The 23,015-nt window shown below is 47.8% G+C and overlaps 1 protein-coding gene across 1 annotated transcript in view; it reads left to right on the forward strand.

Annotated features, from left to right (window-relative positions):
* The window catches only part of SAMD10 (sterile alpha motif domain containing 10), a 40,641-nt gene that overhangs the window by 8,184 nt on the left and 9,442 nt on the right, over positions 1 to 23,015 (forward strand). Inside the window, exons 2-3 of the mRNA XM_032218626.1 lie at positions 17,992 to 18,176; positions 22,632 to 22,800. Coding sequence (XP_032074517.1) covers positions 17,992 to 18,176; positions 22,632 to 22,800 — 354 coding nt within the window. The remainder of the gene's footprint in view (positions 1 to 17,991; positions 18,177 to 22,631; positions 22,801 to 23,015) is intronic.

Below are 23,015 nucleotides of genomic sequence, written 5' to 3' on the forward strand. Positions count from 1 at the left end.
GAAATTTCTCCTCAGTTCTAAGTTGCTTCTCTCCTTGATTAGTTTCCACCCATTGCTTCTTGTCCTGCCCTCAGGTGCCTTGGAGAAGAGCTTGACTCCCTCTTCTTTGTGGCAATCCCTGAGATATTGAAACACTGCTATCATGTCTCCCCTGGTCCTTCTTTTCATTAAACTAGACATACCCAGTTCCTGCAACCGTTCTTCATATGTTTTAACCTCCAGTCCCCTAATCCTCTTGGTTGCTCTTCTCTGCACTCTTTCTAGAGTCTCCACATCTTTTTTATAGTGTGGTGACCAAAATTTAGACTTGGTTGCAGTTGGATCGCTTGTGGGAACATAATGACTCCAGGCTGATTGCTCTCTTGACTCCACCTGTCCTTCTCTTGGAGATCTAGCTTGGTTAGCTCCTGCACCAGTGGTGGGATTCAAAACTATTTACTCCCGGTTTTGTGGACGTGGCTTGGTGAGTGTGGCAGGGGAAGGATACTGTAAAATCTCCATTCCCACCTCACTCCAGGGGAAGATTACTGCAAAATCCCCATTCCCTCCCGATCAGCTGGGACTCGGGAGGTAGAGAAGAGATGGGGTGGGGCCAGCCAGAGGTGGTATTTGCCGGTTCTCTGAACTACTCAAAATTTCCACTACCGGTTCTCCACAAGTGGTCACAACCTACTGACTACCACCTCTGGCCTGCACTTTAGCTCAGGGCCCTTCAATTGCACACGATGCTGAACTCACTTCCTGAATTAACTCCGTTTTCTGGGTCCAAACGACAGATCTGGCCCTAAATCAATTGCAAAGTTTCCCTGAGACAAAAGCTTCCCCAAAGCTAAGCGAGATAAATACGCCCTCGAGCTTCCAAACAGAAGCTGTCTGGTCTTCAACAACGCCTGTGAAGCATCCAGGGCCAACGCAACTCGCAAAAAGCCTCCGGGTCAGAGGTGGGTTCCTACCGGTTCAGATCGGTTCAGCCGAGTAGGTAGTAACTCAGCCTGCCACGCCACCACCGAACCGATACCACCATCTTGCTTTTTGTTTCTGCACATGCGCAGAAGCAATTTTTTCGTACCGTGTATGCGTGCATAGCTGGGATCATGTGTGCGAGTGGCACGGCCGGAACCAGTGATGGAATTCAGCCGGTTCGCACTTATTCGGGAGAACCAGTTCGTAACTTTCTAAGCAGCTCGGAGAACCGGTTGTTGGAAGAAATCTTATTTTATTTTTTTCCCCACTTTACAGGGCTAATCCTGTAAGGAAGGCAGGAAGGAAACATTCTGGTGTTGTTTCTAGCCTCATCTTTATTGTCCTGCTTACAGAAACTGCCTCTCCGGTTAACCCTTATTACATAGTAACAGCTAAGGCGAAGCGCCCATCGACGTGAGTTGGCTACAGCCACATTGTCACATGACCACCAAGCTATTCCTACCCAGCTGGTCATTATGGCAGAGAACCGGCTGTTAAATTATTTGAATCCCACCACTGGCCGGAACCCACCTCTGTTCCCGGTGCCCCTGACAGCTTCTTTGCAAAGCTTCTTCGCCTGGTGCATTTCTAGCCCCCCCCCCTTTTTTTAGCAGCAGGGATCTTATTCCTGGATTCGGTCTGCTGAACCCCATCCCTTACCTCCCTTTGCGCTGCTTAATTCTTCATTGCCGCTGTCAAGTGGAAAACTGAGAAAGAGGCTGCAGCTTTATATATATATATATATATATATATATATATATATATATATATATATATATGTGTGTGTGTGTGTGTGTGTGTGTGTGTGTGTGTGTGTGTGTGTGTGTGTGTTTATTTGTGCTGATAAATAAATAAAGGGAGACTCTTGTGACGAGCCGATTGACAGATGATGGAAGCAGTTAGCTTCCTCCCATAATTGGGGCTTACCAGGGGTTGTAAAAATCTTAGATTTAAATATATTAGATTTAACAACCCCCGGTATGCCCAAATATGGGAGGAAGATCACTACTTCCATTCTCTGTCCTTCGGCTCGTCACAAGAGACCATCCAGGCAGAAACCCAATATTTTTACTGTTGCCTTTTTGTTACATTTTGTTGTATTTGTGCTGATAAATAAATAAAGGGAGACTAGTATAGATCTATTTCAAGCTATTTAGCTCTCATCAGCTAGCCATACCCTTACTGGGATTTGAACCTGGGCTATATTACATACTAGGCAGACATCTTAGCCATTAGGCCACATATATATGTTTTTATTGTACATTTTCCTTTATTCTACATCACAATTTCAATTTTGCAAGAGAGGTATGCTGGTTGGATCAAGTCCTTGTGCATACGTCATTCTTAAATACTGTATATAATTCTTTTATTGTATTTCCCTGGTGGTAAACCTAATAAGAATATTTCTGGTTTTAGATCTTTTTATCTTTAACCTGTATTTTTTTCCCGCCTCCTTCTCCTCCCTCTCCTCTCGCCTCTTCCACCTCTGCATCCCCAGGGCGTGTGGTGCAAAGGGTGGTATCTGTTTCCATCGCTGGGATGGCCACGCAGCCAGGGAAAGGGGGGGGGGCTTCGAAAGGTTTCCGCCTCCCGTGTTACAGGGGAGTCGCTGCGCTTCGTGGCCTGTGGCAGTGGTCGAAGGTTTTCTTTGGCACTTTTCGCCTGCTGGTTTGCCACGTGAATTTTTAAAAATGCATTTGAAAAAAAAAAACACCCCAATTTCGACCCCACTCTTGCAGAGAAAGAGGCCCTGGGTTGGGGGAAGCTTTGCAAGCCAAGGTTAAATGTTGGTCTTCTGGATTTCTTCCTTTCCCCTCCCTCCCTCTCTTCCTCCCTTCCATTCTCTTCCCTTCCCCCTTACTTTCTTATTTTCCTTAACCTTCTTTTCCTCCCTCTCTCCCTCCCACCCTTCCCTTCTTTTCCTTTTCTTCATCCTTTCCTTCTAACCTGTCCCTCTCTCCTTCCCTTCTTTTCCTTACTTCCCTCCTTTCCTTTCCTTGCCATCCCTTTCCTCCCCTCCCTCCCTTATCTTCCCTCTTCTTACCTTCCTTTCCTTCCCCTCCCCCTTCCTCCCTTCCCTCTTATTTTCCTTAACCTCCTCTTTTACCCTTCCTCCCTCCTTCGCTTCCCTCCTTCCCTTCTTTTCCTTTCCTTCACACTTTCCTTCTAACCTTCCCCTCTCTCCTTCCCTTCCCTTCTTTTCCTTCCTTCCTTCCCTCCTTCCATTCCCATCCCTTTTCTTCCTTTTCACTCCCCTCCTTCCTTCTTTCCATTCCTCCCCTCCCTCCGTTCCCATCCCTCTTTCCTTCTTCCTTTCTTTCTCCTTCCTGCCTCCCTCCCTCCCTCCCTCCCTCCCCATCTCTTAGCCCATAAAGGAGCCTCTGTATTTGCTCACTTTCTCACCTAGAAGTATTTTACAATACAATACAATAGCAGAGTTGGAAGGGACCTTGGAGGTCTTCTAGTCCAACCCCCTGCCTAGGCAGGAAACCCTATACCGTTTCAGACAAATGGCTAGCCAACATCTTCTTAAAGACTTCCAGTGTTGGGGCTTTCACAACTTCTGGAGGCAACTTCTGTTCCACTGGTTAATTGGTCCAACTGTCAGGAAATTTCTCTCCTTGATTAGTTTCCACCCATTGCTTCTTGTTCTACCCTCAGGTGCCTTGGAGAATAGCTTGACTCCCTCTTCTTTGTGGCAGCCCCTGAGATATTGTAACACAGCTATCATGTCTCCCCTGGTCCATCTTTTCATTAAAATAGTAGACAAACCCAGTTCCTGCAACCGTTTTTCATACGTTTTAGCCTCCAGTCCCCTAATCTTCTTTCTTGCTCTTCTCTGCACTCTTTCCAGAGTCTCCACATCTTTTTCACAGTATCCGTCCCGTGCCACGCCCACTAAGCTACACCCACAGAACCGGTAGTAAAAAAAAATTGGAATTTCGCCACTGCAGAGAGGAGCTGGAAACGCTCTTTGCCTCTTGCCTGTGGACTATCTCAAATGGTGAAAGAGCTCTGTTTTCCTTTCCCTTTTGTTGCTGGCGTTGAGAAATTTGGGGGTTTGGTCAAAATTGAAGGGTGGTGGAAAACGCTGAGGTTTGCAAAAGGAAGGACGAAAGGGCTACGGCTGTCGGGGTAGGAGCCAAAATCAGCTGCTGAGCCAAGAGAACATTAAAAGGAGCTTACTTTATTATTATTTTTTGCTTATTTTAAAGGTTTCAATCACAGGGGTTTTTTTTTCCCTTCCCCTTTACCGAAGAGGTTCAAACTGCTCTGGAATCTCCTCCTGCCCATTTCGGATGTCTTGACCGAAGGTAGGGCTGGGCAAGCCACAGACTCCTGGGTTTTTTAAAAAAAAAACATGAAAACCCAACCACTAGCGCTGCGCAACAATCCTTCCAGCAAAAATTTAGCCAGTGGGAAAGGTACCATTTAAAACCGGACCGAAAATAGATGCATTCGGTTATTCCTTTTTCATGCGGTCCAGTTTAGGCTGCCAGGGGGGAAAGTTGCAAAAAGTTAAAATGTTTTGCTCTGGCTTCTGGCTTGCAACCCGTGTGTGTGTGTGTGTGTGTGTGTGTGTGTGTGTGTGTGTGTGTGTCTTTTGTGTTTATGTGTGTATGTCTTTTGTGTGTGTGTGTAGTGTGTGTGTGTAAGGTAAAGGAAAAAGTAAAAGTTCCCCTCGCACATATGTGCTAGTCATTCCCGACTCTAGGGGGCGCTGCTCATCTCCGTTTCAAAGCCAAAGAGCCAGCGCTGTCCGAAGACGTCTACGTGGTCATGTGGCCGGCATGACTAAATGCCAAAGACGCACGGAACGCTGTTACCTCCCCACCAAAGGTGGTCCCTATTTTTCTACTTGCATTTTTTACATGCTTCTCGAACCGCTAGGTTGGCAGAAGCTGGGGCAAGTAACGGGAGCTCACTCCGTTACGCGGCACTAGGTATTCGAACTGCCGACCTTTCTGATCGACAAGCTCAGCGTCTTGGCCCCTGAGCCACCCTGAAGCTGGAGAACTGCATCCAATTCTAGGCACCACATTTTAATATATTATATTTATATGCCACCCATTTTGCAATTTTAAAGGGGACAATAAGAAGTCGAGATGGAAAAAACTACCAGATTTTGGCTACCTTCAAAAAAGCTACCTTGCAACAGTTCCAAGGAAGCTCCACACCCATTTGCACCACTCAGGTGACCCCTGAGGACACAGATAAACCTCCAAGTGGCTTCAATGACTCTCTAAAAGGATGCAAATGACATGTCAGGGTGCCAATTAATGCATCCACAGCAAACAAAACTCTGAGGCAGGTAGATTCCTCAAATAACATTTTTATTTGGAGATGTCCTATCAGCACAATTCTGGTGAAAACCAACTCTGAAGATTCCCACGGTTTTCACCTAATTAAAAGTTAAAGTTTTCCCCTCCCCCAAAACTATCAGTCACATGGTCCAATCAAGATGCCGTCTGGTTGCCTGGTAACGTCGCTCCTCCTCTCTCGGAGCAGGTGTGAGAATGTCCTTGGTTCTCAAGAGAAAAGTCTTTTGTTTTGGCTACAAAACCCCAACTATCTCTATTCCCCCACCCCAAAATCTCTCAGCTCTGCTCTTGGTAACACTGAAGCTTCCAAAATGGCTTCGATCTTGTCAGCTTCGGGGTTGACACGACCAGCAGTCTGCAAGGGGTATAAATCCTTCCATTCCGCACCATCCAGTCAGAGCTGAAGAAGCTTCTTGGACGAGAAACGAAATATCTTCGAAGAAAAAAGAGGAAATCCGGTTGAAAAAGCATCCAGGGGCAACTGGACTTTCTGGGGATTTTTCTTGGAAGATGTTTCGCTTCTCATCCAAGAAGCTTCTTCAGCTTTGACTGGATGGTGGGGAATGGAAGGATTTATATACCTTGCAGACAGCTGGTCATTTGCATCCTTTTAGAGAGTTGTTGTAGGGACGCAGTGGCTCAGTGGCTAAGACGCTGAGCTTGTTGATCAGAAAGGTCAGCAGTTCGGCAGTTCGAATCCCTAGCACTGCGTAACAGAGTGAGCTCCCGTGACTTGTCCCAGCTTCCACCAACCCAGCAGTTCGAAAGTATGTAAAAAAAATGCAAGTAGAAAAATAGGAACCTGTTCTGACCCCCCCTCGTCCCACACCAACACACACTCCGAGCCAAAGATAAGTTACGGCACTTAATTAACAGACAGACAGGTCCTTGGCAGCAAACCAGTACAGACAAGCTTGGGCAGCAATCCAGCACAGATAAGGCTTGGCAGCAATCCAGCCTGCCAAGCTCACAATAATGTTCTCCGACATTAGTTCCTGCGTTGACTTCTGCAAGAGGGGCGTGTGCACAAGCAGTCCTCTTATAGTCTGGAGAGGAGCCTAATGACCACCAGCTGAGTGCAGTTACCTCCTGTACTTGCGCAACTGTTCCTGACGCCTATTAGCTCTTCAGTGCCAGGCATCCAAGAACAACTCACTGCTGGTGTCCGGATCACTCTCCCTTGTCTCCTCCCCACTGGTCCAAGGCTCAGGCGCTTCCTGGTGGCCAACCAGCCTCTCTGTGCCCTGCTCGGAGTTGGAACCCTGTCCAGGGTCCTCCACATCCTCCAAAGCCGTCTCATAGGGCTCCTCGCTGTCGGAGTCTGGTGGCAGCTTCAACGGCTTCTGATGGGCCACAACATGACTACCTTTGGTGGGAAGGTAACAACGTTCCGTGGGCCCTCGGTGTTTAGTCATGCCGGCCACATGACCACGGAGACGTCTTCGGACAGCGCTGGTTCTTCCGCTTTGAAACGGAGAGGAGCACCGCTCCCTAGAGTCGGGAACGACTAGCACATGTGTGCGAGGGGAACCTTTCCCTTCACCTAGTGAGTCGTCGAGGTCACTTGGACGTTTATCTGTGTCATCAGGTTTACCAAATGGGTATGGATCCTTGTTTTGGGACAACCACGACTCGGGTGATTGAGAATCTCCGTAGGCATTTATCCGGTTGAGAGAGGATCTGGAAACAGAGCCGCAGGAGGAACAGAGGAAAAGTTGGGCGTGTTTCTATTTTGCAAAAGAGAAGATTAAGGAATCGCTGCATTAAACCCGACTATGCGGGCTTGCATCTTATCCCACATTAGGTTAACACGTGCTTCTCTGGCTCATCAGTCAGTGTCCCGCGGAAAATTAATCTTTGGAGAGACCCGGGGTGAATTGGCCATGTGCAGACTGCAAAATGGGTTTTTTTATACGGCACCTCTGAGGATGGCGGAGAGCTCAAAGATAATCGCACGATGGATAGCGATAAAGAGGAAGGCAGAAAAATCTGCCTGCAAGGGTTTTGCTGCCTCCTCCCCTCCCCAATATTCATATTTACATTAAATCAGTTGGTTAACTAACTGATGGAAGGAATGGCAAATCCTTAAGCAATCGGCCTGCAGATAAAGCAATTCATCCATTTCCAGCTTTTGTCTTTTAAAAAAAGAAGAATTGTTTTCTGCCTGACGACAAAGCAGTCAGCATGCTTTGATTTCAAGGGGGTCTTCCATCCAGAGGTGGGCTTCCCATAAGTTAAGAACCGATTCGCCTAGTGCATCGAAAATCTCTGCGCGCACCTTCCGTGCTCGCATGCGGCTTCAAACGCACGGTGATTTTATGCGCGCAGTTTCCAGCACATCTGGAACACACACATGTGTATGTGTCAACCACCCCCCCGCTGCCCCACGCATACACAGGGAGGACGGCACAGGGGGCACGGCACAGCAAGTGACATTAAATTATGGGGATGGGGATGTGAGTGCATGCTATAGCGCACGGGTGCGTGCGTGCTTTTGGCCCCCGAGCCGAAAAAGGTTCTCCGTCACTGGCTTAAGTGCTTTTGGTCCAACCAGGCTGTGACACCATTTTGCAAAGTACCGTATTTTTCGAAGTATAAGGTGCATCTTTTCCCCTCAAAAAAGAGGCTGAAAATTTGGTGCATCTTATACACTGAATACAGCAATTTTTTTGTCGGCCCCTTCACCAAAATGGCCGTGCATAGCCTTTAGGAGCCTTGCAGAGTGCTCCTGGGGGCTGGGGAGGGCAGATATGGGTGAAAAATGGGCTGTTTTTTTGCTCAATTTCCCCCCCCCCCCGCCCCCAGGAGATTATATAAGCCTCTTAAAGGCTATGCATGCCATTTTTTATGGAAAACGGGCCATTTTTTGCTCGTTTTTGCCTCCCACCGCCCCCAGGAGCACTCTACAAGCCTCCTAAAGGCTATCCATACCCTTTGGGGGGGGGGGATGAACCCGTTTTCACGAAAAATAGACCATTTGGGGGCAGTCTGCAGAGTGGAAAAACTTTTTTTTTATTTGCCTCTTCAAAACCTTGGTGTGTCTTATACTCTGAAAAATACGGTATATCTTCTCTCGTTTAGGAATTAGAAATGTGGAAAATCGAACCAACCGAAGGTCTAATGTGGAAGGGATTCTGAGCAAGGAAGGCAAGTCGTATTGCTGTGTTTCCCCCCCCCCCCCCGCTCTTTGCTTGTTTGCAATTGTTTGTATATGTGCAAATAAGTGAAGGCTGTGAACATACACAATACTCTGTTCTCCTATTTTCCCCACAACAACAACTGTGCGAGATGGCTTGGGATGAGAGAGAATGTTTGGCTCAAGGCAGTGGTGAGATTCAATTTTTTTTTACTGCCGGTTCTGTGGGCGTGGTTTGGTGGGAGTGGCATGGCTTGGTGGGCGTGGCAGGGGAAAGTTACTGCAAAATCCCCCTTTCCTCCTGATCAGTTGGGACTTGGGAGGCAGAGAATAGATGTGGGCGAGGCCAGCCAGAAGTGGTATTTGCCGGTTCTCTGAACTACCCTAAATTTCTGCTACCGGTTCTCCAGAACTGGTCAGAACCTGCTGAATATCACCTCTGACTCAAGGTTACCCAACTGGCTTTCATGCCTAAGGCGGGACTAGATCTCACGGTCTCCTGATGATTGGCCCAAAGTCATAGAGCTGGATTTCATGCCTAAAGTGGGACTAGAACTCACAATTTCCTGGTAATTAGCCCAAACTCACCCAGCCAGCTTTCATGTCTCAGGTGGGACTAGAACTCACTGTCTCCTGGCGATTGGCCCAATTTCACCCAGCTGGCATTCATGCCTCAGGTGGGACTATAAGTCACTGTCTCCTGGCGATTGGCCCAATTTCACCCAGCTGGCATTCATGCCTCAGGTGGGACTAGAAGTCACTGTCTCCTGGCGATTGGCCCACAGTCACCCAGCCGGCTTTCATGCCTCAGGTGGAACTAGAACTCACCGCCTCCTAGCGATTGGTCCACAATCACCCAGCCGGCTTTCATGCCTTGGGTGGGATTAGAGCTCACTGTCTCCTGGTGACTGCCCCACAGTCACCCAGCTGGCTTTTATTCCTAAGGCAGGACTAGAACTCATCCTCTCCCACCCTCTCTCGCCTGTTGCTTTGACCACTAGACCACCTGGCCATCGGCACCTTTTCACTAGCCTTTTCACTACAGATTGGGGGGGGGGGGCGATTTGCGTAGAGGTGGTGCAGAGCAGGTTGGCAAGCGTGAGGCTGCCCCGGTCGCCATTTGAGTGGCTGCGTGTGTCTCTGGAAATCCCCACTTGACCCGGGGTTAATGGGTCCTGAGAGGGGGCCACTTTAGCCGCCTGGCTCTTTGGAGAAGGACGCTTGCTTTCTAGGGATTTTTCATTTGTCTCCTTTCCCTCGGAGGTTAATCAAAGCAGGGTTGTGGGGGGCGGAGGGATTATCGCAGCAGTGCACAAAGGGGAAGAAAGCAGAGCGGGGTGGGGGCTGCTTCCATAGCCAGCGGGCAGAGAGTGGTGGGGGGAGGCTTAATCCTCCATTTAATCATTCTGTTGGAAGAAATGTCCTTCTGGGTTCAGCTCCAAGTGGGGAAAAAGACACTGGAGACATGGAGGCTGCTTGGAAAGATGGTTTTAATGGTGGACAGGACCACATGGCTTGAGTCCTGAACAGAAAAGGTGATCACAGGCTTCAATGTTGGTGGAGAAGAAGAGAAGGGCTGAGGGAGGGGCTTGCTGGGCTTTTTATACCCTGTTTAGTCCCACCTCTCTGTTTCCTGTTCCTGTATAAGAAATGTATTCTGATTGGTTGTCAGACTCCCATGGTGCCATGCAGCGGGCTATTCTCTAGGCTGTTTTGAATCCAGGTATGAGTTCTCAGATGCCATGTGGAGAGTTGAGTAAAAGGCCAATATTATCATGCCTTTCTGTAGCTGCTGCTGAAGTCTTTATTATGTAAAGTGGGCTAGCCTGGCTAGTCTTAATGGGCCTATTGACAAAGTAGGGGTGGGCAAGAAGCTACAGGCAACTATTCTGTCTTTTAAAACATGTTGCTTTTCACATCCAGAGAAATGTTCTGCCTTTTCAATATTTCCTAGGATATTTCATTTTTCTGGGAGAGGGCTGGGTGATAACTTCCCACAAGAGGCTGGAATGCTTTCCTAGAAGGGGAGGGCAGGGGAAAGGGGCAAAGGGGTGCCTGGAGAAAACTGGGCGAGCAAACGTGCAAGGCAAGGAAGAAAGACACGCACATCTGAAAACGGTGCCATGCACACCAAGGTTGGCACTCTCGGAGGAAACCTCCTTTTGGGTTCAATTCCAAGGGGGGGGAAAAGACACTGGAAACATGGAGGCTGCTTGGAAAGATGGTTTTAATGGTGGACAGGATCACGTGGCTTGAGCTCCTGAACAGAAAAGGGGAATCAGATGCTTCCAGATGTTGGGTGAAGAAGAAAAAAAGACAGAGATGCTGAAAGTCCCTGGTTTTATGCCCCCTTCTGGCCTTTGATCTTGATCTTGTATTCTGATTGGTTGTCAGACTCCCATGGGGGCCATGCAGGGGCAACTCTCTAGGCTGTGCTTTGAGTCCAGGTTTGGTTGAGCCTTGCTTTTTCCCAGGTGGCCTGTGGTGAGATGGGGAAAGGGCTAATACTATCACGCCTCAATCCCATCAACCTGGAGCCAAAGGGGGAGATCTTTGTTATGCAGAATAGACTGACTCAGGCCTTTTAATGACCCATTGACAAAGGTGGGGGCTATTCAGAGCGAGTCTGTTTCCTGCCTAAAAACATGTTTCCCCATTTCTGATCCAGGGAAATATAATATCCCGCCTTTTCAATATTTCCTAGGATATTTTATTTTTCTAGGAGAGAGGTGGGTGCTAACTTATGACAGCACTCTGGCTGCTCACCGCCCCCTCTTGTTTTTCCCCATTCTCACCCTGCCCATCGGTCTGTATTTCAGTGAACCATACGATCTCAGTGACGCTTCTTTTCCATCGCTAGGCTAAGCTAACCACAATTCATTTGAACCTTGTTCTTTGGATTTCTGGTGGCTCCAGATGTTACGGGAAGGAAGGAAGGAGGGAAGGAAGAAAGGAGGGAAGGAAGTCCTAGTGGACAACCATTTAAATAGGAGCCAGCCATGTGCGGCAGCTGCCAAAAAAGCCAACACAGTTCTAGGCTGCATCAACAGAGGGAGAGAATCAAGATCACGTGAAGGGTTAATACCACTTTATAAGGCTTTGGGAAGGCCACACTTGGAATCCTGCATCCAGTTTTGGTTGCCACGATGTAGAAAAGATGTTGAGATTCTAGAAAGAGTGCAGAGAAGAGCAACAAAGAGGATTAGGGGACTGGAGGCTAAAACATATGAAGAACGGTTGCAGGAACTGGGTATGTCTAGTTTAATAGAAAGAAGGACTAGGGGAGACATGATAGCAGTCTTCCAATATCTCAGGGGCTGCCACAAAGAAGAGGGAGTCAAACTATTCTCCAAGGCACCTGAGGGCAGGACAAGAAGCAATGGGTGGAAACTAATCAAGGAGAGAAGCAACTTAGAACTGAGGAGAAATTTCCTGACAGTGAGAACAATTAATCAGTGGAACAGAAGTTGCCTCCAGAAGTTGTGAATGCCCCAACACTGGAAGTCTTTAAGAAGATGCTGGATAGCCATTTGTATTATTACAAAGGAGGGAGGGAGGGAGGGAAGAAAGAAAGAAGGGAAGGAGGAGGGAAGAAAGAAAGAAGGGAAGGAGGGAGTGAAGGAAGGAGGGAGGGGGAAAAGGAAGGAAGGAAGGAGGGAGAGGAGGGAGGGAAGAAAGGAGGGAAGGAAAGAAGGAAGGAATGGCAATAGCAATAGTGACAGTGCAGATGTCATAAATACATATCCAATGCCAAGCGCCCAAATTTTGATCAGGTGACCATGGCAGTGGTGAAATCTAAATCCCGCCACCCTGGTGCTGTGGGCATGGCTTGGTGGTGGGGTCATGTGACTGGGTGAGCATGGCCAACTTCCCCCCCCCCCCTTTTTAAAGCATTTTTTTTCCTGCCTATTCGCCCGAACTGGCAGAAAAAAAAATGATTTAAAAAGTGTGTGGGGGGAAGCTTCCGCTAATCACATGGGCTCCTCAGAAGCTTTTATTTTTTTTACTACCGGTTCGCAGAACCGGGCCAAACCGGGAGGATTTCACCCCTGGACCACGGGGTTGCTGAGAGAGTTTTAATTACAAGAACCAGTCCCAAGTCACTATTTTTCAGTGATGTAACTTTGGATGGTTAAGGTTAAGGTTAAGGTTTAATGGATTTGTATGCCGCCCAATCCCGAAGGACTCCGGGCGGCTTACATAAAAACAATTTAAAAATATTAAAAGAATTTAAAATACAAGGCAAAGCGAATTAAAAGAACACAACATGCACTCAATCTTAGTGGGGCTGGAGCTCAATCAAAGATCAGCAGTCCCAGGCCTGCCGGAACAGCCAGGTCTTAATAGACTTTCGGAAGGCCGAGAGAGTGGGGAGGGTCCGGATCTCAGGGGGTAGATCGTTCCATAGGGCCGGAGCAGCTACAGAGAAGGCCCTTCTCCGAGGAGCCGCCAGACGACATTGTGTAGTCGACGGCACCCGGAGAAGGCCCATCCTGTGAGATCTTATTGGGCGCTGGGAGGTATGTGGCAGGAGGCAGTCACGGAGATATCCAGGTCCTAGGCCATGTAGGGCTTTAAAGGTGATAGCAATAGCAGTTAGCAATAGCAATAGCAGTTAGACTTATATACCGCTTCATAGGGCTTTCAGCCCTCTCTAAGTGGTTTACAGAGTCAGCATATTGCCCCCAACAACAATCCGGGTCCTCATTTCACCCACCTCGGAAGGATGGAAGGCTGAGTCAACCTTGAGCCGGTGAGATTTGAACCACCGAACTGCAGATAGCAGTCAGCTGAAGTGGCCTGCAGTACTGCACTCTAACCACTGCGCCACCTAGGCTGATAACCAGCAGATGGTCACTAACGGAATGCCTATAAGCCGAGGACTACTGAAATATCCTAAATTGATTTGTGAGAAATTCTGAACCAGCCACCTTAAGTGGAGTATTTAAAACCTATTAAAATGTTGAATTAAAGACTTTTTTCACTCCTGCCACGGTCGCACAACTACAGAGAGCTCCTGCGAGCTCAAGATGGATCGTCTTATTACTGCGAGCGCAGAGATAAAAATGCATTTTTCATTGGGTTGTGTTAGTCCAGATAGGTCATATCTAGCCATCTATTTATATTTTTTCCCTCCCGCTTTAATAAAGGCTGCTTCCACGCGATAGATTTCGCAATGGCTCCTCAAAGGGATTTTTATGGCCTGTGAAGCTCACACAAAAAAAAAACGAATTATGTTTCTGAATGCATTTATTCCGGAGCGCCAGAAGCAAATTTAAACCAGGGCCCTGATCTACCTATTCATTGCAATGACTCATCTACGTTTGTCAGGATCAATGGCCAGATTACTTTTCCTTCAAGGAAGCAAACATTGGAGGCTCTTGTGAAGAGGTTTCCTTTTTGACTTGGATTACGAAGGTCAACCATTTCAGAGTTGGTTACGAAAATGGTTCCACCACAAAACCGCGGTAGACTAAAGCGCGCTCGACGAAAGCGCGTACGTGACGTCATCACAGCGCGACGAAAACAGCACGCTGTGAGCGGTAAACTTAAAATTAACACGTAAATCTAAACCTAACCCCCCCAAACCTAACCCTAAACCTAACCCTAAGCCTAACCCTAAACCTAACCCTAAACCTAACCCTAACCCTAACCCTTAACCTAACGCTAAACCTAACGCTAACCCTTAACCTAACCCTAAACCTAACCCTAACGCTTAACGTAACCCTAAACCTAACCCTAACCCTTAACCTAACCCTAAACCTAACCCTAACCCTAACCCTTAACGCTAAACCTAACGCTAACCCTTAACCTAACCCTAAACCTAACCCTAACGCTTAACGTAACCCTAAACCTAACCCTAACCCTTAACCTAACCCTAAACCTAACCCTTACCTTTATGTGAATCGGCTTGCTTTAAAAGCGCTTTTTAAAGCGCCCTTTTTTCTCCGCGGTAGTATTTGTCGCGCTGCTGATTACGTCAGGTACGGGCTTTAATCGGGCGCACTTTAGTGGACCGCAGTTTTGACGGGTCACGACGAAAATCACATCCAGAAAGCACACAGAGATAACTGATTCAGCAGGATTCATTAACTTCTTAACAGAAGTTATTAACAGAATAACACATCAATAAATGTACAATACCCACAGCAGATTCTTCCAACGTGGTGGAGAGGAGAGAGATTGGTTTCCAGTTTCAATTCAGAGAGCAGACTAGATTACCTTATTTTTCAGAGTATTAGACGCAACAAGATTTTGAAGAGGCAATTTAAAAAAAAATGTTTTGCACTCTGCAGACCTCCCAAAAATGGCCCGTTTTTCAAAAAAAAAGGGCACAAATAGCCGTTAGGAAGTTTATAGAGTGCTCCTGGGGGCTGGGGGGGGCAAAAATGAGCATAAAATGGGCCTTTTTTGCCCTCCTCATCCCCCAGGAGCACTCTGGAAGCCCCCTAAAGGCTATTCACAGCCATTTTTGCAAAGGAGGTAGGGTTTGGGGAGGCCAAAAATGCTGTATTCAGTCCATGACGCATCCAGATTTTCACCCTCTTTTGAGGGAAAAAGGTGTGTCTTATACTCTGAAAAATACGGTAGTTCTCTTGCACAGACTCAGAGCTACATAGGTAAGCCACGCCCAGGCTCTGAGCCATCTGGCATGGCTCTCAGTCACCCAATAGTTCCCATTGGCTCACCCAGTTACCATATATGCACTGTAGGGTGTGTGTGTGTGTGTGTGTGTGTGTGTGTGTGTACACACTGGATACCCGTGCTTCGCGACAAAAGTATGTGATAGGGCTATGCAGGAGAAATTCGGTTCACAATCCATTGGCTCAGTGGTAGGTGGTGATTGAAACACATAAGGGAATATCACTCCCACCGCCTTGAGTCCGGAAGCCGTTCGATAGGTGGAAGGTGTAGACATTGTGGTGAGGTACCAACGTTTAGTACTGTAAGGAGCCCCAGACCGCTCCTGAGTGAAGGAGTGGAACGTCTGCCAGTTTGAACTGAGGTAATGGAATGTGAGGGAACTGGCAGTTGGAACAGAGTTCTTTTCAGGTGGGGAGGAGGAGTAGAACTCCTTAGAATCAGAAGGTGTTAATTACCATATAAGAAATACTAATGATCTGATAGTCATTTCAAAAAACCCTTTCTTAGCGAGCACCTAGAAACCAAGAAGAACTTACGTGTCAAATTTCAAGTTTGTAGGCTTTATCGGTTCTGGAGATTTTGTGATGAGTGAGTGGTACTTGGCTTTTATATATATAGAAGATAAATGAGACTGTCTATATCTGTTGCTCATTTTGTCCTCTGTTAGGAAACTTCATGGAGAGCCTGTCTAGCGTAGTGGTGAAGGCATCAGGCTAGAAAATGGGAGACAGTGAGTTCTAGTTCTACCTTAGGCAGGAAAGCTAGCTTGGTTACTTTGAGCCTGTTCCCCTCCCCCCCTTTCCCTCTCTCTTTCTCAGCCTATCTCACCTCACAGGTGGGGAAAATAGGAGGAGGGAGGAGTAATAGGTAAGTTCACTATCTTGAGTTACATTTAAAGTAATAAGAATGGGATAAACACCTAATAATGATATGAGGTATGAGATATATGATATGATACCGAGTCCCAATGGTTACTGGTAGCAGAATCCCAAAGCCATCCAGCCAGCTTTCATGCCTAAGGTGGGAGACTAGAATTCCCCATCTCCTGGTGATTGGCCCAAAGTCACCTAGCTGGTTTTCATGCCTAAGTCAGGACTAGAACTCACCGACTTCTGGATTTTAGGCCACTAAGTAAGTTCCTGGTGCATTGCAAGTTAAGCGAATCTCTTGACCTGGGTTTAGAATCCGGAGTGTTGTGTGTGAACGTAGACAAGAGGGAACGATCCTTTGGCCCAGCCGATAAATAAACAGATGTTTCTTTTCGCGGGCGCCAGTTCTCCAGCTGTGTATTCAGCTGCCCTGGGCAGACGGGCGCCTGCATCATTCAAGCCCGGGGAACAGCCATACAGATTTATTTGAAAGGAGAGGCCCAGCACTGCCAAAATATGGCATAAATCTAACACGTAGGGGTGAATAATTTGTCAGCATCTGGCACCGACGGCTGGCTGCTCAGCCTATCTCGAAATTGCCAGAAGGGCTGACCGCCTGGCCATCTCCGGCCCTTGAATTTAATTGCTCTGATGTCAGTCAATCTTCTCCATGACTGTTGGCTGCTTTGTTGGGAACACTTGCCGAAACAAAAGAAAGAAAAGTGTGTGTGTGCGTGCGTGAGTGTGTGTGTGTCTGCGGGTCCTTGAAAAAGAAGCGGGCACTGAAACCTGACATTGGTTTTACTTGCGGCAAGTGGAAAGAGATGAGTTTTCTTTCGTTTTTAAGTCTTGCAGCAAAAAGAGGAAGAAAATTGCCTGTGTTTTGTTCTTGATGGGAGTTTCTGTCGTTCCCGTCCGCGTCTTAAAAGTCGTCCTTGCCAAGTTTCTGCCATTCATCGGTGATCTTTCAGGGCCTCCAAAGGGAGCGGTGGAAGCAAAGAGGGTTCAGACCTCAAAAAGGGCAGAGTGCCCTGTTGGCTCTCTGAGTGGACAATACTTGAGCAGGTTTATTATTATTCTTTATTACATATTTATTAGGGTTTTATCCCGTCTTTATTACTAACATGGAGGGACGTGGTGGCTCAGTGGATAAGATGCTGAGCTTGTCGATCAGAAAGGTCGGCAGTTCGAATCCTTAGTGCTGCGTAACAGAGTGAGCTCCCGTTTCTTGTCCCTCCTTCCGCCAACCTAGCAGTTTAAAAGCACGTAAAAAATGCAAGTAGAAAAATAGGGACCTCCTTTGGTAGGAAGGGAACAGCGTTTCCGTGTGCCTTCGGCATTGAGTCATGCCAGCCACATGACCACGGAGACGTCTTCGGACAGCGCTGGCTCTTCGGCTTTGAAACAGAGATGAGCACTGCCACCTAGAGTTGGGAATGACTAGCACATATGTGCTAGGGGAACCTTTACCTAACACAAGGTGGCAAACATTCGTAATACTCCTTCGTCTTCCTCTTTTCCTCCAAACAACAATCATGTGATGTGGGTTGGGCTGAGAAGGATTGGGCCAAAATCATCCAGCTGACTCAAGCAGTACTAGAACTTACTATCTCCGGGTGATTGGCCCAAAGTCACCAAGCCAACTTTCATGCCTAAGGCACAGAGGTCATTGTCTCCGGGTGATTGGCAAAGGTCTCAGAGCCAGCTTTCATGCTTAAAATGAGACTAGAATTCACTGTCTTCAGGTGATTGGCTCAAGTCATCGAGCCACATGCCTAAGGCAGAACTAGAACTCTCTGTGTCCTGGTGATCGAATCAAAGTCACTGACACGGCTTCTATGCCTGAGGCAGGACAATTGACCTGGTGATTGACCCAAAGTCACCCAGCCAGCTTTCATGCCTAAGATGAGACTGGAACTCATCGTCCCCTGGGTTCTACGCCAGCACCTTAAACCCGATACAAAACTAAACCATTGGATTTTTTCCTGTGCAATGTGGAGAGTGACCAGCACCTGGAAGCTGAGTGTTTTAAGTTTGTACTTTCTCTGCTCCACAGTGGCTGCGACTCACTTTGGCTTCTGCCCGAACCTATTGGAGCACACCGTATCGGCCGAGAATCTCAGTTACCGCCTGCAGAGGAATTCAGGCGGCAATCTCACCTGGCATGATGGGCGAAGCCAGAGGACAGCCGGAGGGAGACCCGTCAAGCTCCTTCAGCAGCCAGGGACCGAGAACTCCCAGGTAGGATGGGACTGGCCACCTCCCGATAAATAAATGTGTGTGTGTGTGTGTGTGTGTGTGAGAGAGAGAGAGAGAGAGAGAGAGTGATAATGGAAGAGAGCCTGTGGCTTAGTGGCTAATATAACTGCCTGATATGTAACACAGCCCAGGTTCGATTCCCAGTAAGGGTATGGCTAGCTGATGAGAGCTAAATAGCTTGAAATAGATCTATACTAGTCTCCCTTTATTTATTTATCAGCACAAATGCAACATACATACATACATACATACATATATATATGCACACACACACACACACAGACACAGACATACATACATACATACACACATACACATATACATACACATACACATATATGCAAAATACCACTCATGCTTGAAATTTTGCACATATGTTCCACTTGGCTTCTAGGTGCTGGCTAAGAAAGGATTTTTCGAAATGACCATCAGATCATTAGTATTTCTTATATTATTATTAACGTGCTCTGATGCTAAGGAGTTCAACGTTCTACTCCCCCTCCCCACCTGAAAAGAACTCTTTTCCAACTGCCACTTGGGTGTGGGTGTGGCCAGCACATGACTCATTCGGCAGTTTAGACTTTCTACTCCCCCTCCCCACCTGAAAAACCCTCAGATACTAAGGAGTTAGACTGAGGAAGAGAAGGGGATAAGACAGGGGAGCCCTCTGTGGGGCAAACCTGAGGGAGAGAAGGGGATAGGAGAGGATCAATGGGGCCAGCCTGAGGGAGAGAAGGGGATAAGATAGGAGAGACCTCTGTGGGGCAGGTCTGAGGGAGGGAAGGGGATAGGAGAGGATCAATGGGGCCAGCCTGAGGGAGAGAAGGGGATAAGATAGGAGAGGCTTCTGTGAGGAAAGCCTGAGGGTGAGAAGGGGGAAGGAGAGGATCAATGGGGCCAGCCTGAGGGAGAGGAGGGGATAAGATAGGAGAGCCCTCTGTGGGGCAGGTCTGAGGGAGAGAAGGGGGTAGGAGAGGATCAATGGGGCCAGCCTGAGGGAGAGAAGGAGATAAGACAGGAGAGACCTCTGTGGGGCAGGTCTGAGGGAGAGAAGGGGGTAGGAGAGGATCAATGGGGCCAGCCTGAGGGAGAGAAGGGGATAAGACAGGAGAGACCTCTGTGGGGCAGGTCTGAGGGAGGGAAGGGGATAGGAGAGGATCAATGGGGCCAGCCTGAGGGAGAGAAGGGGATAAGATAGGAGAGGCTTCTGTGGGGCAGGTCTGAGGGAGAGAAGGGGATAGGAGAGGATCAATGGGGCCAGCCTGAGGGAGAGAAGGGGATAAGATAGGAGAGCCCTCTGTGGGGCAGGTCTGAGGGAGAGAAGGGGGTAGGAGAGGATCAATGGGGCCAGCCTGAGGGAGAGAAGGAGATAAGACAGGAGAGACCTCTGTGGGGCAGGTCTGAGGGAGGGAAGGGGAGAGGAGAGGATCAATGGGGCCAGCCTGAGGGAGAGAAGGGGATAAGACAGGAGAGCCCTCTGTGGGGCAAACCTGAGGGAGAGGGGATAGGAGAGGATCAATGGGGCCAGCCTGAGGGAGAGGAGGGGATAAGATAGGAGAGCCCTCTGTGGGGCAGGTCTGAGGGAGAGAAGGGGGTAGGAGAGGATCAATGGGGCCAGCCTGAGGGAGAGAAGGGGATAAGACAGGAGAGACCTCTGTGGGGCAGGTCTGAGGGAGGGAAGGGGAGAGGAGAGGATCAATGGGGCCAGCCTGAGGGAGAGAAGGGGATAAGATAGGAGAGACCTCTGTGGGGCAGGTCTGAGGGAGAGAAGGGGGTAGGAGAGGATCAATGGGGCCAGCCTGAGGGAGAGAAGGGGATAAGATAGGAGAGACCTCTGTGGGGCAGGTCTGAGGGAGAGAAGGGGAGAGGAGAGGATCAATGGGGCCAGCCTGAGGGAGAGAAGGGGATAAGATAGGAGAGGCTTCTGTGGGGCAGGTCTGAGGGTGAGAAGGGGAGAGGAGAGGATCAATGGGGCCAGCCTGAGGGAGAGAAGGGGATAAGATAGGAGAGGCTTCTGTGGGTTAGGTCTGAGGGAGAGAAGGGGATAGGAGAGGATCAATGGGGCCAGCCTGAGGGAGAGAAGGGGAGAGGAGAGGAGCCCAATCACGTAGTTTCGTAGTGGAGCATGGGTATCCGGCTAGTAAATAAATAAAGGACAGCAGTGGCAGCCATGGAGCTGCTGATGTCGTAAGGTCTGGAAATGTCGGAAGCATCTGGCAGTGTGTCTTTTGCAGCCACAACCTTTTCAGGATCAGATTTTGTGCCAGTCTCCTGACCAGGCCACATGGTGCCATAGACTGCCTGTTGTGCAGGCCTGCCGTAGGGAATGATCTCCATGTGCGCCAAACATGACTTCCTACCTAAGCGAGTCCGTGCAATGCATGTCCCAAAGGGGCCTTTTTCAAAAGGCGAATTCAATTATCTTGGTGGGTTGTTGTTGTTTTTTTTGTCCTTGAAAACGTTTCCCTTCTCGACCAACGAAGCTTCTTCAGTTCGTTCCTGAACCGAAAAAGCTCCTCGGATGGGAAGCGAAACGTCTTCCAGGGAAAACAAAATCCGTGTGGCTTTTGGGAACGCACCTTTGGGGCAACCATGACCTGGATGGCTGAGCATCTCCATAGACATCTGGGCCCCACAGAGAGTCCTAGACGCACATTTAATCATTGAGCCCAGAATTACAGCCATCGGTGTGTCACTCAGTAAGCAGGTCACCGGGAAGTAAACACTGGTTTGCGGCCAAAAAAAAACACACACACATTGCAAATCATAGTCCCATGACTGCAGCATGCTGTGCCTGTTGTAATTGCATGCCGGTTGCCAAACACCTTTCCCTTATTTATTTCATCTGGTGTGAAAAGAATACAGCAGGGATGGCTAACCTTTTTGTCCTTGAGGGCCGAAAATGTTTGTGTGTGCCCCAGAACTCCTGCAGGCAACTGCTGTTCCATGGGCCGGTGGCTCTCACTGTCAGGAAATGTCTCCTTATTTCCAGGTGGAATCTCTCCTTGGTCAGTTTCCCTCCATTCTTCCTTGTCTGGCGTTTGGGTGCTTTGGAAAATGGATTTGCAAAACAAATGAACACACTAAAAATTATTCAATCTTCACATCTAATGCAAATACGGCTAGTTCCTCTCTGGTTAGCCATGTTGCATGAATTGTTACAGTTCCAAAGTAAAAGCAACCCATCAGAATAACAAAATAACAGAACAACAGAACAACAGAGAGTTGGAAGGGACCACGTAGGTCATCTAGTTCAGTGTTTTTCAACCTTTTTTGTTCAAAGGCACACTTTTTTCATGAAAAAAATCACGAGGCACACCACCATTAGAAAATGTTACAAAAATTTAACGCTGTGCCTATATTGACTATAGGCAGGTGTTTTTCCCACGGCACACCTTACACTATGTCACGGCACACTAGTGTGCCGCGGCACAGTGGTTGAAAAACACTGATCTAGTTAACCCCCTGCTCAAGTAAGAAACCCTAAACCATTTCAAACAATTGGTTTTCCAGTCTCTTCTTCAAAACCTCCAATGTTAGAGTGCTCACAAATTGCTGACTTTTTTAAAAAAGTTTTATTCTGGAATAAATATTGATGCATAAATGTTCTATCTATCTATCTATCTATCTATCTATCTATCTATCTATCTATCTATCTATCTATCTATCTATCTATCTATCTATCTACCTCCCACCCTATCTCCCTACCTATCTACTTACTTATCTCCCTCCCTCCCTATTTCCCTATCTATCTATCTATCTATCTATCTATCTATCTATCTATCTATCATCTATCTATCTATCTATCTATTTGTATCTATCTATCTATCTCTATATCTATCTCTCTATCATCTATCTATCATCTATCTATCTATCTATCTATCTATCTATCTATCTATCTATCTATCTATCTATCTATCTATCTATCTATCTCCCACCCTATGGCTGTGTGTATGTATGTTCCAGCATAACTCTGGAATGCCTTGAGCAATTTCAACCAAACGTGGTACACAGATTGCTCACTCTCTGGAAACAAATAATGTGGGGAGTAAAACACTCCTAACACCCCTCGTAGGTGGGGGGGAGGGTTGTTCTGTTAAGATACAGTCTGTTGTGCCCTAAAATGGCTTCTACCGTACTGCCTTAAGAAGGCTTCTACTGTACAGCGCTTTGGCGTTGCCATTGTAACTGCTTCACAGTACTCCACAAGGGGGCTCCTTCTGGTAAGGGGGAAAATCCAACATTAGAAATTGCAGCGACATTCACGGAAGGAGGGTTGGAATAAATAAACACCTGGGCAGCTCCGGGTTATCAGCTAAGTTTAGGAATAAACATTGGTGCAAAATTCTTCAACAATTCCAGTTTTGTAAGGCTGCGAATCCTATGCTCTGTCATGCTTCTCTTTGCTCTTGTCTTCCTTCTGTGTGATCCTTTTAGAGCCGGACTTATGAGCACTATGGAATCTACCACACCAGTCCTACCTTAGGGAGCCTGACCAAGCCGGTGGTGCTATGGACCCAGCAGGATGTGTGCAAGTGGCTGAAGAAGCATTGCCCGCACAATTATCTCATCTACGTGGAGGCCTTCTCACACCACGCCATCACAGGTAGGCATCTGTCAGGGCGCGCTGGGGAGTGGCAAAGCCATGGACAGCCAGTAAATCCTATTATCCTCGGCCAGTTCAAGATGCAGATACAGGCTAACAGAGTTGGAAGGGACCTTGTAGGTCATCTAGTCCAATCCCCACCAACCCAAGCAGGAGACCCTGCACCAGTGTGGGTTTTCGGCACCGTGGGCGCATGCCAGAAACCAGAAGAGTGG

This window comes from Thamnophis elegans, chromosome 5, assembly GCF_009769535.1.
Source record: "Thamnophis elegans isolate rThaEle1 chromosome 5, rThaEle1.pri, whole genome shotgun sequence".
Lineage (NCBI taxonomy): Eukaryota > Metazoa > Chordata > Lepidosauria > Squamata > Colubridae > Thamnophis > Thamnophis elegans.